At 37.3% G+C, this 17,725-nt stretch overlaps 1 protein-coding gene across 3 annotated transcripts in view; it reads left to right on the top strand.

Annotated features, from left to right (window-relative positions):
* WDR7 (WD repeat domain 7) overlaps window positions 1–17,725 on the top strand; it is a 316,799-nt gene that overhangs the window by 34,447 nt on the left and 264,627 nt on the right. For all 3 annotated transcript variants that reach the window (XM_078060265.1, XM_078060266.1, XM_078060264.1), the window contains exons 10-11: window positions 1,478–1,673; window positions 10,838–11,052. In XM_078060265.1, coding sequence (XP_077916391.1) covers window positions 1,478–1,673; window positions 10,838–11,052 — 411 coding nt within the window. The remainder of the gene's footprint in view (window positions 1–1,477; window positions 1,674–10,837; window positions 11,053–17,725) is intronic.

Here is a 17,725-nt window from a genome sequence, read left to right as displayed (position 1 = left end):
TTTATTAATGCTCTGCTTCATTCAAAAATTGATTTTAAGTTGTTTACAAAAATAAACATAAAGCTAAACAATGAAGAGAAACAGAAGAAAGTAGAGGAGGCTGAGTCTGCATTGCAGAAGTGCATGCCCCCCCTCCCCTGCCAACTGTGATGGGTAGAAAATTCAAGCCTAGGTGTCTTAGTAGCCAAAACGTGAAAGGAACCAGTTACAGCAGCTTTTTCCAAAGTGTATTCCTCCAAAACTCGGTCTTCTAAGATCACCACGGTCAGATAAACTTCAAGATGAGTGATACTGTAGTCCCTTCATAGAATTCCATTCCCATCAGCATGTTAAAGGTTCTTAGAAGTTCTGTGGATAAAGTCAACAACGGTAACTTGTATTTTCTGTGCACATTTGGCCACCCCCACCTCTTTTCATTTGATACCCCTGTCAGCATTTCCCATTCAGTGAGATGTCCTAATCAGTGTGGGATTGTTCTTTAGCTAAAACTGTTTGCTTAGGCAAAGCCCAGCCCAGTGAGGTTTGAGAAGTTTCTCCTTTGGATCCCATTGAAGGGATACTATGTATATAGTGCAGTGGGCCTCATCCCCAATATTATTCACAATATATCCAGTGATGTGTGGCTGTTTTCATATGGTTTCACCTCCGTATGAACTGAAAGCATAATCCAATAAATCACTAAAATGTTAAGTTTTAAATAGCTTATAAATTGTCTTAAAAATTTAAATACCTTAATTTTTAATTGTCTAGGTTGTGGACTCCGTTCTCTGTTGCTAGTGAAAATCTTTACCGTCTTTGATTATTTATATTCCATCTTGTTTTAAAAGGAATTGAAGGGCACCAACTAGAGATGAGCAGAGAATGCACAGCAGAATGTTTAATTGGCTGTTGTGCGTTAGGGGGGGTGGTGCACCTGCTGACATTACAGACAGAAGCTGTGAAGCACGTCTACACATAATACCAAATATCGCTGCCTCTTGAAAGGCATGATTGTGGCTGAGGGACCAGGAGGGTATTGTTTTTGAGCAAAGGAGCAGGGAAGAACATGGGTCCAAAATGACAGAGTCCCAAACAGAAAGCAGCACCGCAGAAAGCCCGCTGTAGCCGCTAACAAAGGAAAGTTCACACTGTGGAAAGAGAACGCATAACAACAGATCAATTTCTTTTCCAGCTTCGCCTGCGCCTGTACGGCAATCATGTTAGTAAGGTCATCTTCACATATGAACAGCAGATTCTCTAAGGCATCTTTTCCTTCTTTAATCTAGGACTCATTTAGCATTTCTTAAAGTGTTGTCACGATTGAACTGGGTGTTTTATGTATAATAGGAAGGAACAAATTTTTCAACACAATTTAATACTGTGGTTGGTTTTCAGCAGCAGTGAATGTATAACTAATTTTGGTTTACGTTACTGAGGACCAGGTCCATTTTATTCTGAATTTAATCTAAATATAATTAAAGTTTATTCTTCTTTTTAGGCAAGAGTGCAGCACTGCATCTGCTCTGTAGCCAGTGACCACTCAGTGGGGCTTCTAAGTCTGCGAGAGAAGAAATGCATTATGCTGGCATCTCGTCATCTCTTCCCTATTCAGGTCATCAAGTGGAGGCCTTCTGATGATTACCTAGTAGTGGGATGTTCAGATGGCTCTGTCTACGTCTGGCAAATGGACACTGGTAAGAACAAGTGTTAAGAGACAGGCTAGAAAATTAAATGGGTATATTTGATTTCCTGGAAATTAATCTTTTATGTGAGGAAGAAAGACCGAAAATGTAAAAAGTTGCTGCTTTTACTTCTGATCACTGCTTTTTCTAAATGTTCTCATCATTGTCAACAAAGAACTATTTAAATGTCCTCTCATTTGTTGTACTGTGCCAAATACTTTAGAGTAGCTCACTGATCTTCAAAGGAATGCAGTTGAAGACAATATACAGATTAGGACAGGCAACACAGACAACAAAACCTAAGTGATTTCTGTATAATTCATGAGGTAAATTGTGAGCAAGATTAAGGAAACCATTTTTGTATCAAGTTCAGAAACAGTGGAAGAAGAAAAAATTCTCTTTTATATGAACAGCAGAAAGGCAATATGGAGCAGTTAATTATAGGAGGTAATTGAAACAAAAGTTTTAATATCTAGAGAGAACGTTTAAAATTTCAAGTTTCAGAAATTTTACATTTGGGGCGTAATATAGAGCAAGTAACGTGTGGCTTAGAAGTATACACAATTATGTATAATGTTTATACATAGAATCTTATGGTTTTCCTTGGGAAATTTTTAAGTGTGTAACTAAATGTTTACTGCTTTAGGCTTTTAAAAACACATTTTATTCTGCTTTTACCCTCTTAAGTCATCTTCTATGAGTGATGAAAGCCCTAGTTGTACTAAATAATACTTCTACTAATTTGTTTTTCTTTTCTTCATTTCTTTGTTTTAAATAGTCCTTTTCCAAATCAGACTATATACATATTTCTGTTTGTTCTGTGGTGCAGTAGGGAGTTCTGCTAATTCTTTCTGTAACAAGTAGTCACAGTCTCAGGGATCTGTTATTTATAGTCCTTGTTTTAACTGGTAGTATGTAGGCAATCTTGCCAAGAGGGAACATTCTTGAAGAGTGTCAAACTTCTTAGCTTTTGCCTTTAATTTTTTTTGTCTGATTATAAAAGAGGGAGGGTCATGCTTTCTGTTAAAATTAAAAGCACAGATTAGAAGAAATGAATTGATATCTCATTGTTCAGTGGTAAATATTAACATTTTGGCATATTTCTCTTATTTCTTATTTCTTATTTCTTATTTCTATGCATTTTTAGAAACAAAATTGCTGTCATATTACATACGTAACTTTGTCTCGTTTGTATTCCTTTTTGTGATATCCTTTCTGCCAACCAGCACTGTTTCATGTTTGCTGGTTTTGTCTACCCCACAAACTAAATACGCCCAGTTTGTGTTGCTCTGGAGTCCGACTGCTTGGTGTGGATTTAGGATCGACCATTTGCTAGCAGTGCGATCTGCTGCAACTTACTGGACTTTTGTCTCTCAACTTACTACTCTGTAAAATGAAGATCATAATAGTTCCTATTTTATAGTACTGCTGGGAGAATAAAATGAGATAATATTTACCTGGTGTATAGTGGACATTTCTAAGTGTGTGCGTGTGTATGTTTGTGAAATCGAAATTTGTGTCTATGCATGTGTTTATATTTGCTATTAATGTTATTTAACAAACGTACTGCTTTCCTTGTTACTTTGTTGAACTTGGGAATGTGATTTTACCTACATTTTGAAATATTTAAAACTTTGAGGATTAATATTAAAGAAAGTAAGTTCTTACAGCAGTGACCTTCAGAAAGCACTGTTTTAGAATACTATAAATATTAAATTAACAATTGATTAACAATTGATAAATTAAGCACAGATGTGAGAATATGGAAAACTTGTCTAGGACTTTCTAAAAATTAAAATAATATTATAAAGGAAGAGAATATCATTTTTCTGAATTTTTCAGATACTTAAATAATTGATACTTGACTACTTCAGGTACTTTAAATATATTTGTAAAGAATATGAATATGAAATTCTTTACAAATGTTACTGAAAGACAAAGTTATTTTTCCAGTAATTTCCCCAGGAGTTGTTGACAGATAGCTCCCAACTATAGGTGTACTGAAGGGTGTTACTCTTATAGCCAGTTTAGTGTAATGAAGCCCATTTTAGATTAAACACAATATATATCATATTGAAATTTCACAATTATCTTACCTTCAAGAGGATTTAGGTAAACAGTCAGTCAATGTGCCATTTTTAAATCAAAAGATAAAGAAGCAGAATTTATTTTGGATTTAACCAGAATAGGAGGTATACATTCCTTTTTCTTCCTTGCTGCTCAGGCTTTAGCTAGTGATATAAAGGCCCCTGGGGAGTGAGTAAGGCACATCCTGAAGGTATTGACATTATTTATTTATTAAATTTATTTATTTATTAAATAAATAAAAAATGAAGCCAAATAAATCAGATTCAGCCAAGGTTTGATGTATGAAATGTATTTAAACTCTGAGGAGACACTTTATCCCGCTTCTTAGCATTTTGGGGATATATTTTTACAAATGAAGATATATTACACTAAAAGTACTCGTGCGTAGTGTGTAATTTTCTGCTTGCTGTTTTGAATTTTACTGATGTTTCTAGCTTAAAAACACTTAAAAATGTCTTTATACTTTTATGCAGCATTTTCTTTAGTTGTTTTTCCCTTCAAATAGGTAGTTTTTGTGTTTTTGTTTTTTTTTTTTTAAAGATTTATTTATTTGACAGAGAGAGACAGCGAGAGAGGGAACACAAGCACGGGGAGTGGGAGAGGGAGAAGCAGGCTTCCCGCCGAGCAGGGAGCCTGATGCGGGGCTCGATCCCAGGACTCTGGGATCATGACCTGAGCCGAAGGCAGACACTTAATGACTGAGCCACCCAGGTGCCCCTCAGATAGGTAGTTTTTATTTCCAGTATTTATTTCCTAATGAAATGAAGTTGAAGCTAGTAAAATAAAATTTCATTAGAAAGACAGAGGTCCAGAATCTTTTGTTCTTTACTTGTGTCATCTTTATTATGTCTAGTAACAACTAATAGTGATGTGGAGGCCAGGAAAGTTATTATTCCTTCACATCTTAGATAGTTAGAAAATTAGTCAAATAACTAGCAACAAGATTTGGCCAGCTGGAGCTCTTGACTTCTACTTAAGAACTTATTGGGCGCCTGGGTGGCTCAGTTGGTTAAGCGACTGCCTTCGGCTCAGGTCATGATCCTGGAGTCCCTGGATCGAGTCCCGCATCGGGCTCCCTGCTCGGCAGGGAGCCTGCTTCTCCCTCTGACCCTCCCCCCTCTCATGTGCTCTCTCTCTCATTCTCTCTGTCTCAAATAAATAAATAAAATCTTTAAAAAAAAAAAAAAAGAACTTATTAAAGGTGGCCCACTGACCTAGGTGGTGGCTGCTTCTGCATGGAGCTGTTCACATGCTTCGGGGAGCAACTCTCTCATTCTTCACATTTGACGTTCCGAATGGGTGGGAAGAGTTGCTTCCACAGGCCTTTGACAAGGTCAAAATCCTGTCTGTTTGGGAAACAGTGGCATGCTCTACATAATGACTGATTTTACAAGATGTTCTTATCTCGCCATTAGCAAGTTTAAACAGCATTTTCATGTATCTGTTTTTATCATATTTGTTACAGAACAGAAGTGATTCTCACATCATAGACCTGTTCCTGTAGAGACAGTTACTAGGTGTTCTCATACAGATGCAAACGCCAATAGTGCTTGCCAAATATATGAGAAATTAGTGTAGGAAGTCCTGTCCCTTTACTTTGCTCTTTTATCTTTTTTCTTTATTTTCTGTCTAGGAGTTTTCTGAAATCTTCCTGTTTTTGCATTTACTTTATGGAATATGCATTAAAGTCATTTTATAAAAACTTAATTATCTAATAAAGGGTAGCAGAGAATTATGAACTAATGGATATTCATGTCTATTGAAAAACATATAAAGCTTGGATAATCAAAAGCATTAAGTGTCAATCAGGTTTTTCACACAAGTAAAGTCTTAGTGTGTGTGTTATTCTTGCTTAAGACTTTATTTATTTGCTTGAAATTGTCAATCAATTTTATTGATTATAAGATTGCATAAATTTTCCTAAATTCACTGGTAGTGTGTATTTCTATTATTTTAACTTTCTGTCCAAAACATTTGCCTATTAGTCAGTTGATGGTATCTTTAATGGATTTATAAGTGCTATTTGTGTAGTTTGTAATTTTTATAAATATTTTCCTTTTAATAAATACTTTCATTTACTTAAATTGATAGTTTTGTCTTGTTACTAAAATTACCAGAGAGAATCAGGAGGTGGTACTTCTGCCCAATCTTTTGTTATTAGAAGGGTTTAGTAGCAAGTATTTTCTTCACATTTTGACCCTTTGCCTGCTGTATTTAAGTACAGTGGAAATTTGACTTTATGTTTCTATTTCACAACGTATGGCTTACATCATCAACTTTTCTATATCTCCTACATTTTTGTTTTTCATTCTGTTACAAAAAAATACTATAGGACAGGCAAAGGCACAAAGGATGGAATGGTTAAGAAAAAATGATACCTTTACAAAATCATAGTAAAACCAATGTAATCAGAGTTTCTTTTTTCCCTATGGATGATTCACTTGGGAATTTTGAAGGAAGAGGTTGTTACAGTGGAAATATAACCATCTTTGCTACCTTCCCCACCATGAGCCCTCTCTGTAGTTATTAATTACTAAATCCCTCCCATTAGGTACCCCTTGGCTTCCTTTTTTGTTTCCATAGTATTATTCAACTTAGGACTATATTTTTTCACACCTAGGCTATCTTTATTTGCTTTCCTGTCTTTTTCTGCCTTCTAATCCATCCTGTACTCTGCTGGAAAATTAATCTTAGGAAATGAAACAACAGCAACAACACTTGGTTCATGTACGGTCTTAATGAAAAAAAATTTATTTCCTATAGCCTTTAAGACAAGGCCCTTCACAGTGTGGTATCTTCCTACCTTTGTCTTTCTCTCCATTTCTTTTACACAGACCAGTTGCTCTGTGCAAAGAATAATTATATTCAAGAATAATTGGGCCATTCTCTACCACTTCTTATCTTTTATATCATCATATTGTTGCTCATGGTTTTCACTCATTTGGAACATTCTTTTTTTCTTTTTTCTTTCCTTTTTTTTTTTTTTTTTAAGATTTTAATTTTAAGTGATCACACCCAGCATTGGGCTTGAACTCGCAACCCTGAGATCAAGAGTTGCACGCTCCCCCCCAATGGAGCCAGCCAGGTGCCCCGGAACATTATTTCTTTCTATTTGCTTATTTGTTTAAATAGTCTCTTTTAAGGAAATTTGAATAATAAAAACAAAATCTTCCATATTTACCCATGTAGTTACCATTCTATTGCCCTTTGTTGCTTTGCATAGATCCAAATTTCTATCTGGAATGATTTTCCTTTTGCCTAATATTTAATGTTTCTTGTAGTGCAGGTCTATGCATCATGAATTCTTTCAACTTCTGTGTGTCTGAAAAACTCTTTGTTTCATATTCATTTTTAAGATTTTTATTCTGGTTGGAGAATTTTAGGTTGACAGTTGTTTTTTGTTTTTCCTTTTAAAACTCCACTGTCTTGCATTATTTCCAATGAGAAATCTGCTGTCACCCTTAGCTTTGTCCCCCTATATGTGCTTTGTCTGTTTTTTTCCAACAGCTTTAAAAGTTTTCTTTTTCTCTTTATTATTGATTTTGAGAAGTCGGATTGTAGTTTTCTTTATATTTGTGCCGAGGGTTTATCGTACTTATTGGATATGTTGGTAGGTGATTTTCGACCAATTTGGAAACTTTTTGGCCATTATTCATTCAAATATGTTTTCGATCCTTCCCTGCCTTTCCTCTCTTTAGAGATTCTAGTTATGTATTTACTCGGCTATTTGAAATTGCCTACAGATCACAGGTTGTTTTTTCATTTTTTAAAATTATTTTTTCTCTGTGTTGTATATAGTTTCTATTCTAGGTCTTCAGGTTTATTAGTCTCTTTTCTACAATGTCTAATATGTCATTATTCCCATCTAGTGTATTTTTCATCTCAGACATTGTAGTTTTCATCTCTGTAAGTGTGATTTTGGTCATTTGGTATCTTCCATGTCTCTCTACTCAAACTTTTTGAACATCTGGAATACAATTATAATAACTCTCAGTGTCCTTTGTTTGCTATTTAAAAAATCTGTGTCAGTTCTGGGTTGGTTTTATTGATTTGAATTTTGTCCTCACTGTCATATATTTTCCTCCTTTTATCCAGAATAGCCTGAAGGTGGTTAAAGGGTAGAAGCAGGGAGATTAGCTTTTATGCAATTGCCTCTAGGCAATAAAAGATGATGGATTGTTACACCAGAGTGGTAGTGGTGGAGCTGGTGAGGAGTGGTTGAATTCTAGGTATATTTTCAAGGGAGAGTGAACAGGATTGCTGATAGTTGGATAAGGGGCATAAAAGAATGAGATGGGTAAAGTTGACTCCAAGGTTTTCATCATGAGCAACTCAAAGGATGGAATTCATTTCTAGACATTGAGAAGACAATGGGAAAAGCAGGTTTTGTAAAGACCAAGAATTAAATTTTTTTTAAATACTGAGTTGAATATTAGACATCCAAGTAGAGATGTTGATTAGTAAATTGTGTATATGAGTCAGGAGTTCAAGTTGGGGATACCAGAGTGGGTGATGTAAATTTGGGACTTCTTAGCATGTAGAAGATACTCAAAGTCATGACACTGGATGTATCACCAAGAGGATGCACACGGTTTAGATATATTTCTGTGATGTGGAAGAAACCAGCAAAGGAGACTAAAACGGACTTTCCAGGAAGAAGAAAGTGAAGAGTGTGGTTGCGTAGAAGCCAAGCAAAAAAAATGTGTTTCAAGGAATAGAGAGAAGGAACAAGTGCAGCTGATAGTAAATCATAGTAAAATGAGGACTGAGAACTGAATATTGGATTTGGCAACATGGAGAGTAGGTTCTGTGCATGTTTGGGGTGAAATCTGATTTGAGTCAGTTCAAAGGAAAATGGGAAGAGAAAAATTTGTAGGTAGCAAATGTAGATAGCTATATAGAGGATGATAAAAAAATGGGATACCAGCTGGAGAGAGATACTGGGTCAAGTGTGTTGTTTTTGTCATTTTTATTGGTCTGTGTTTTTTTTTTTAAACAGGTGAAATAATTGCACATTTATATGCTGATGGGAATGATCATATGCTGGTGGGAATGATCTAGTAGGTAGGGAAAATAGATGAAGAGAAAGGGGAGAGTTGCTGAAATGTCCGTGGGCAGACAAGAGAGGGATGGGGTTTAAGCTACAAGTGTGTTAGGTAGGTGTCTGGATAGTTCATGTGTAATTATAGAGTAATGTGAGTGGAGATGTGGTGGGAGCTGGTAGAACTTCTTTTCTAATTGCCTCTTTCTAAATGAAATAGGAAACAAAACTTTTCACCCAAGTGAGGGCAGGAAATGGAGTGTTGGAGATTGGAGGAGAGAAAAGCTATGAAATAATTAACTAGGAGAGTAGGAAAATGAAAGATCTGTGGAAATGCGGTCACTATTAAGGACCCCTTGAGATCAGTGGTCATGAATTTCAAGTGGATCTTTCAGCATGTTCTTCATTCATATCCATCTTCATTGTACAGGTGTGGAGTAGCTGGAGAGTTGGATTCAACCAAGGTTGGAGTTTGCTCGGCTGGGACAAGGAAGTGAGATGAGGACAGAGCTGTGCTTATGAGGACGGACGATGGAATTTTAGTTTATGGGACATAGGCAAGTAAGGGGCAGGGCAAGCATGATAGGTGAATGAATTTTTGGAGTCAGTGCTGAACAAGGAATTATTGGGTCATAGGGTTGAAGTAAGAATGGGAGCTGCTATCAGAGAGTGGAATTTTTGACATTGGGATCATGTTAGGATTTAGTTACTGGTAATGAGAAGATTATAATGTGACCATTGTCTGGGGTCAAGTGTAGGGCAAAATTTATTGGAGTAGAGGAACTCAAAGAGCCAGGCGATCGGGATGTGTGGAAGAATCATATGTGCTGGTGATTTTCAAACATTTTTGAACTTTTAAATCCTTTTAGAGTATACACACCCTCCTTTTCATACATACACAGAAAGTTTCAGGCAACAGCTCTTCCTTATGCTTTGCCTTCCAAAACACATTGGTCAAGACTCAATGAATTGGTTAGTAAAACACTGATTTGTGTTAATACTAAAATCACCAAGAATTAATTCCAGGACTACTATTGGAAAGAAAAGAAGTTAAGCCCTTTAAGGAAGGGGAGGGGCAAACTTGAATGGCGTGTATATAAATACTCAACATTGGGAATAAAATATGTTGGGGTGTTTGGGTACTAGCTCAAAGACACAATAGAAATCTTGTATTTTGGTGACATTTATGTTTCTGGTGTTCTCTATGGCTATTTTTCAAAATTGATTTGTCCTCTTTTAGAATGACTCTGGAGGAATGCTCAGTGGATCAAAATAAACTTCATCATCATTTCACTGTCCTTATTATAATCTTCAGAAGATTATGTACAAATCCATATAATGAGACCCTTTAAAACAAAGTATAGAGAAAAGCTGTCTGCATTGTAGGAAGGAGTTGTGCCTTAGCTTAGACATGAAATTCATAGGTGGAGATGAATGGAAAGAATGGCCAAATGAAGAAGCTTGGAAGTGGTCATAAGTTGGAGTAGTAGTTATTTTCATAAACACCCAGAGAAACATTTGATTGGGTATAAACAGTAAAAGTCAAGACATTTGCAGACAGAACGAGAAGTTACAGTTTTTTTCCTGCTTTGTGGAGATTCCCTAGAGAAAGAGAAGCTCCAGGAATTATTAAAGTAGAAAGAATGAGAAGAATAGCAAAATTTAGCTCTTTTGTTTGTGATTGATAGGCAACTTAGAGGAAGGTGAAATCATAGAAACTGATATTTGTAGTAGAGTAATGGTGGGGAGTATCAAGAAGATCGTCTTGGAAGCAGACAGTGGAAAGGCCTGGGGGAAGTTGTTGAGGTCTCGGCTCTGAACCTGGCTTTCTTGGGAAGTTGCGGTTGGGGCATTACAGGAGAAGAAACGGCTAAGGTAATGTTGCCTGGAAGATCCTCAGAGGAGGGAAGCACGAGGAAATGTTTCTGGGAGGCAGAGAGAAAAATACCCCCACATAAAAAACGTCTATGCATTTTCTTTCCTTAAAAAATGACTCAGAGCGGTTATAGTGTTGTGTGTACTAATTGTGAATGTATACGTCTTCCAGGCGCGTTGGATCGCTGTGTGATGGGGATCACAGCAGTGGAGATACTAAATGCCTGCGACGAAGCAGTTCCTGCTGCAGTTGACTCTCTCAGTCATCCGGCAGTCAATCTAAAGCAGGCCATGACCCGGCGTAGTCTGGCCGCTCTTAAAAACATGGCCCATCATAAGCTACAGACTCTTGCAACTAACCTCTTAGCTTCTGAGGCCTCTGACAAAGTAAGTTCTGTGTGTGGGTTCATGTGTGTAGCCCCCATCCTACTCCGTTTCATAACACAGTTTTGGCATGGCTTAAGGAATAACTTTTGGGAGATGACATTGATGAAAAATAAGCTTCTGATTTTGTGTAGGTCTGTCCAACATCGTTTTTGCATGTTTCAAGTATTTGGCTTTTTTCTTTTTTTTTTAAAGTAGGTTATTCTTACCACTTAAAATATTTTAAAATGATTCCTATGGAGTTAAGGGACTTGAATCTGAAATTAGAGCAAACATTTTTCATATAATCTGTCTTTATGGTTTTCTGACAGTCTTCCTGTCGAAAGATTGAGCACTAGCCAATATCTCTAGGAAGAAAAAATAATAATTTAGGTACAACTAAGATGTTTCTAATTGTGGCTGTTCATTTCTTTTAAAGTCAAAGATTCTGATTTTAGTAAGGTTAGGCCATTATGAAGATTTAGGAGGATATTTGAGAATAGGTATGGCGGAGTTACACAAGCACTGTAAGACCCAAGCTCAATCACACTTTCCCCACTGATACTCACATTACGACATCCGTTACTTCTTCAGTTAATAGAAGATTACCCTACGAAAAGAAGAACAAATAATCCCAATTCATTAATGGGTTACTTGTCTTCAGTTTTATAGAGGCCAGCCACTATTTGGTTTGTGGTATTTGTGTTCTGTGGTATTGTTAGAAGTCGCTTGTCTCTGGTAAGGTCTAAGTGAAACTTACAGACAGTCCCAGCACTTCATCAGAGTCACACCTTAAAATTCCCAGCTGCATCTAAGTATTCATTAGAATTATTAGTAGGTAACACAAGTACTGTCATTTTCATTTTCTTATTCTGGATTCCTTTTTTTTTTTTTTTTAAATAGTTAGACATGTGGCTAAATAACAAACAGGTTGAAAGGCTCATCTGCAAACTTGAACATTTGCCCATGAATCAGTGGTCAGTGCTGATGACATAAAATGCTGTAGGTGGTTCCAGTGACCCATGTCCTCTAGGAATTGGCAGTAATATTTGATCATTCTGTCTTTCCCCAAGATATTAAATGCTTTATTGGCTTTGTTGTATGTTTCATAGATCAGAATTATGAAATCCTTCTTCATTTTCTTTCATGCTTTCTGTCCTGTGTTCTGAAGTTTGAATAGAAATCACAACTTAAATGCATTTGCTGTGCTTATAATTTTCTTTCAAGAGATTATATAGACGTCCCTAGCAATTCAGTGTTCATAGCACATTGTTTGATGTTCTATATAATTTTAATTCTGTGCCAATTTATAAAATAGTATATGTAAGGGCAAGTATATATGTTATATAGTTTTCAAATATATTTTTTTTCTTGTTGGTATCACCTAGAAATAAAAATTTGGAAACTTAATTATACAATTGGAAAATTAAAGAAAAATAAATGGCACAGTAACATTTATGAATGGCTTTTGTAAGTGGTCATGGTCCATTATGTGATTTTTACAATCTTGTTTGTCCCTGTTTTAATAGCGCATTTTATAGTGCAATTAGTGATAAAAGCACCAGATATCAGAGACACTACACTTATGTATTGTAAAATATATTGCTTGTGAACCTCCTCAGTCTTGTAGCAGTGGTAATTGTTGCCTGGCCTACAAGGAAAACAATTATAGGAGGGGGGAAAGGCTTAGGAAGCTGAGGCTGCACGAGGGTAATCACTTTATGAAAAATGTATGTTGGCTGGACCATTAGGGATTTCTCTAACTATTTTCTCATGTTGAATTTGAGGCTCCTTCTGAGGGGAATATTTAAAGAGTTGTCCTCTGGACGGCTTTTTAACCTCAGGAGAAATAAAACCCACCCAAAGTTTAAAAAAACAAAACAAAACATAACTAAGAGCCTCTCAGTGGTGTAGGACTGACTCTAAGATATGGGAACTAAGTTTTTTCATGGTCTCTCAATGGAAAGTAAAATCTTTATGGGAATACTGTATAGAAAGAATCCCACCTTTTCCTTGTTAGACTGGTGTTAGCAGTTGGGCTATTTGGAAAAAAACATATTATATATTGCTAATTTTGTTAATTATGGCAGACATGTAGAGCCTTGCAAACAAAAATAGGGAATTTTTTTTTTTTTGATAGAGATTGAAAGCACGAGCATGGGGAGGGGCAGAAGGAAAAGCAGACTCCCCACTGAGCAGGGAGCTGGACGCTGGGCTCCATATCAGGACCCTGGGATCACGACCTGAGCCGAAGGCAGACGCTTACCGACTGAGCCACCCAGGCGCCCCAAAGATAGGGAATTTATTCTCCTCTGATTCTTTTCTTTCACTAGAAGATCAAGAGGATGTTAAGTGGAATTATTCCTAGGACTGCATTGAATCTTTGAAAGATGTGTGTATTTGAACCCCTGTGTGTTTCTCTTATGACATGTGTCTTAATTTCCTTTGTGTTATAATAACTTATATGCTTCTCTGATTCTCCCCACTGAAATTCAGCCTTCTTGCAGGCAGGGATTGTGACTTATTTATTGCTCTTTCTCTCATAACATCTAGTAGCAGCTGTGCAATAAATATGCATTGAATTGGATGATGTGTAACAGAAAGCTCTGAAGGCCTCTGCTTCAGCCTCTTTGCCCGGGTCTTCTCCCTTCCCTCATAGTTGATTGTCTTGGCTTGATGATCAGATCTATTCCTGTTCGGGAAGCCTTAGATGTGGAACATTTATTAATCACCTTTGCCCTCCGTTCAGTTTTGCATTCTCCCCTGTGGTTTTAGTGAGCGAGGCTGTCCAGGCATAACTCATTCTCCTTCTTTGCTATCTCTGTATTGTCAGCAGTCCAGCACATCCTGCAGAATCTGTCAGCGAGTCCCTCCCCTTTACTTCTTTTCCTTATGGCTCTAGAGCAGGGTTTCCCAATCTCAGCACTACTGACATTTTGGGCTGGATAATTCTTTGTTGTGAGGGGCTGTCCTGTGTATTGTAGGATGTTGAGAATCATTTTTCCTGTACCCACTACATGTCAGGAGCACCCTCTCTTGCCCAGGTGTGACCAAATGCCCCATGTGGGGCAAAATTGTGTCTGGTTTAAAAACATTGCTCTGGAGAAAAAAGGTTGAGAAATGGTAGAGCTCCTACATCCTATATCTTATGTTTCCTTTCCTGTCCCCACCCTTGCTTCTTTACTCCCTCTTCTCTGAGGATAGTGAAGCCATCCCCATACCTTATCCTCTCTGCCCCTATGGCAGAATTAGTTCTTGTGTTCTCTTCGTACTCAATACCTTCCTGGTCAGACCTTTCCTTAAACCACTTTACTTTCTATGGGGAATTTTTTTTTCTTTCTCTATATCTGTTTTCCCTGTTAGATTTTAAACTTCTTGAGGACAGGAGCTGAGTTTCTCATATTTTTATTTTCAGTGCTTTATGTAGTACCTGAAGCATAGGAAATACCCAAGAAACATAGTGTGAAGTTAGCTTGGAGGAATAGATTGGAATCATATTGTGTAATCTATTTGAATGCAAAGCTGAGGACTTGCCTTAGTGGGTAGAAATACGATATTGAATAGTTTGTTTTTTTTTTTAAAGATTTTATTTATTTATTTGACAGAGAGAGAGAGAGACAGAGTGAGAGGGAACACAAGCAGGGGGAGTGGGAGAGGGAGAAGCAGGCTTCCCACCGAGTAGGGAGCCCAGTGTGGGGCTCGATCCCAGGGCCCTGGGATCATGACCTGAGCCGAAGGCAGACGCTCAACGACTGAGCCACCCAGGCACCCTGATATTGAATAGTCTAAAAAAGAGATCTCTGTTTAAGAAATATTTTGCCGTATCTGACATTTGTATGCCAGACACTTACAAATATTGCCATGGGAAATGAATTGTGAGGCTGTTGGGTTGATAGAGTGAGAGGCAGTGGGGACTAGCATATGATTAGGTAGAGGAAATATTGAAGAAGGAATGGCTTGGAAGCTCTTGTGTGGGTTGAATAAATAGGAATGATAAGCAAGAGAAGAGTTGAGACATACAAGCTGATTTCAGAGATCCAAGCCTGGCTGAAGGGAGAATGGCAGAGATGTTAACAGATGATACAGACAACTCACGGAATAGGCTTTCAGATTGGTTGTAATAGGAGACATCTGCCTCTTGTTTGTAGTGGTGGGAGATGGGGTGTGTACAAGGGGAGCAAACATCCTCTAGGAAAGAAGTGGCATGAGAGTGAGAGTAGGGGTGGGATTTTTTTTTCCCCAAAAATAAACACTAGAGTAAGAGAATGGATTAGACTGTAGTCCATATTTTGGGATGCCTGCTGTCATTAGAGTATTCCGGATATGCTGTGAGTTAGTTATTATCATCCTTCAGATTTGCCAATGATGAACCTAAAAAAACAGTTGGTTAGAACAGGCATTGCAAACTTTTTCTATAAAGCACTAGATAATAAAAATTTTAGGCTTTGTGAACCATACAATCTATGTCACAAGGATTCAACTCTGCCATTGTAGTGTGAAAGCAGCCACAGACAATAGGTAGATGAATGACTATGACTGACTTCCAGTAAAACTTTATATACACAAATAGGCAATGGGCTGGATTGGCCTCTGGGTCATAGCTTGCTGCACCTGCATGGGAGAATGGCATTATTAATAACAAGATTGTGGATACAGTTCTTCCATGGAGTAGCCTTTGCTTCATTTTTGAAAAGCAATTCCAAGGAGTGGTTAAGAACCTGGGTTCTGGTGACAGGCGTATCTGTATTTAAATTACATCTCTGTAACTTGCTGCCTGTGGGTGACCTTGGACAAGTAAACTGCAATGGCCTAGTTCACACATATAACCGAAAATGAAGTTTTGAAGGAAGCAAAGGTCAACAGTTGATCAGAGATGTGAGAAAACATTAAGACTTGGGGAATAAAAAAGAGTGGAGTTAGTAATTAGGGAAGTCATTGGTGATCATTAGGAGAGCCACTTTGGTAGAGTTAGTTGCGTCAGAAATCCTGGTACAATGAACTAAGAATGAGGATGAGATAAAGTAGAGGTGGAATCGTGGAAGACATTTGCTTTTGGAGGATAAAAAACAGAGTAGTAGCTTCAGTGGCTGCAGGGGTAAGAGCCGAGTTTTACTGTGTTAGGAGCTCACTGAACGTTTTTGCGGGTGGAGGAGGTAGTTGGTGGAGCCCTGTCAGAGGACATGGTGGTTGATAGTAGAGTTAACTGGAGAATTCACCCTGACTAGATGTTGTTTCCTTTTAATTGGTAATGATGAAAGAGAGGGAGGTGAATATAACCAAGTTAATATTCAGTGGAAGATGAGCAAAGTAGGCTGTAGTATCTGTTAAAAGATAGGAAGTGGTTTTAATCCCTTGAAGGCAGAGCCATCTTTATTTTAATGCCGTGTAACACCCAGCATAAGTCGTGTATTGGACTAGGAATTAGAAGATTTATAAACTAAACATAGCTAGTAAATCATAGATAGCATGTGGTGGGATTTGATGTCTGCGTAAAGTAATATGTTAAGGAGATGGTCTAAGCACATCAGGTGGTCTTTTTGATGAACTTTCTCATAAAGCATTTGCCACAGACGCTGGTTCTTGGTGAGGAGATCTTGGGGGATGCTTGGGGTCAATGGGATTTTACTAGTGGAGCTAGAAAGCCTTTAATGTCATGACAATCATTTCTTAAGCCTAGTGTGTGTAATTTTCTGTTTGGCACCTTTATATCTTAGGCATTGTGTACAAGAGTCACCCTATTTATATTAAAAGATCACGAGGCTGAAGAAATTGAAAAATGACCAGGATGATTTATCTCTTACATTACATTTCTCTCTCTGTTGTCTAATTAGTCAAAAGCCTGAAAAAAAAAAAAAAAATGAACGGGCTATATTTCCAAAGGTCAGTAGCTTTGTATTCTGTGTAACTAGGTGAGAGAATGGAATTTAGAAGTCAAATATAACCTACTGAGAACATGCTCTGTGTTTCTTTGCTTACAAAATTCACTCTAAAAAAATTTTATACTGATTAAATTGACTTTATGATTTGTTGTGAAAAGGGCGCTGTAAGGTACAGACAGGGACAAGCCGTATGACGTTATATGCGGGATACGGGCCTTGTCTGGTGAACTGTTTATGGCCTTAGAAAAATTCTTATGATATGTCTGACCTTTGAAGAATCAATCAAACTTGCTTAACATTCTACTCCAAAACTTTAATGAATATTTTCCTAGAAAATAAGAATATGTTGATTGTATATTTATTATATATTTATAAGTATATATAGATTTCATTTTTGGTTGTTTTAAGTGGTTATTAGAACAAAAATTTTACATTACACTAATTGTTGTCTAGTCTTTAATAAATAAAGGAACCTTAGTGAGCTGTCCAGTCTTTCCTAAGAAAACTGAGGGGTCAATGTCTCTGACTGTAGGAGGGAAATAAACTTCATTGAGTCCCTACATGATGGGTGATTCTCTTTAATGGGGATAATAATTAGAAACCAAATCTGGATGCTGCATGCACTCATTGCTCCTGGGATGACATTGCATCCAAGCCGCGTCAGGAGACAGAGCTAGATTATATGTGTCTGTTTATGCACACACGTCTGTGTTCCTCTATTTTCCTAGATACAGTAAATACCATCGGTTAACCCTGTGACCTCCACATCTAATCAGACACCACAGTGTTTGTTCTAGCCTCTCCTCCTGATACACTGT

The sequence above is a fragment of the Halichoerus grypus genome, chromosome 13 (assembly GCF_964656455.1).
Source record: "Halichoerus grypus chromosome 13, mHalGry1.hap1.1, whole genome shotgun sequence".
NCBI lineage: Eukaryota > Metazoa > Chordata > Mammalia > Carnivora > Phocidae > Halichoerus > Halichoerus grypus.
Note: the sequence above shows the minus strand (reverse complement) of the source record. Positions and strands in the feature narration are given on the sequence as shown.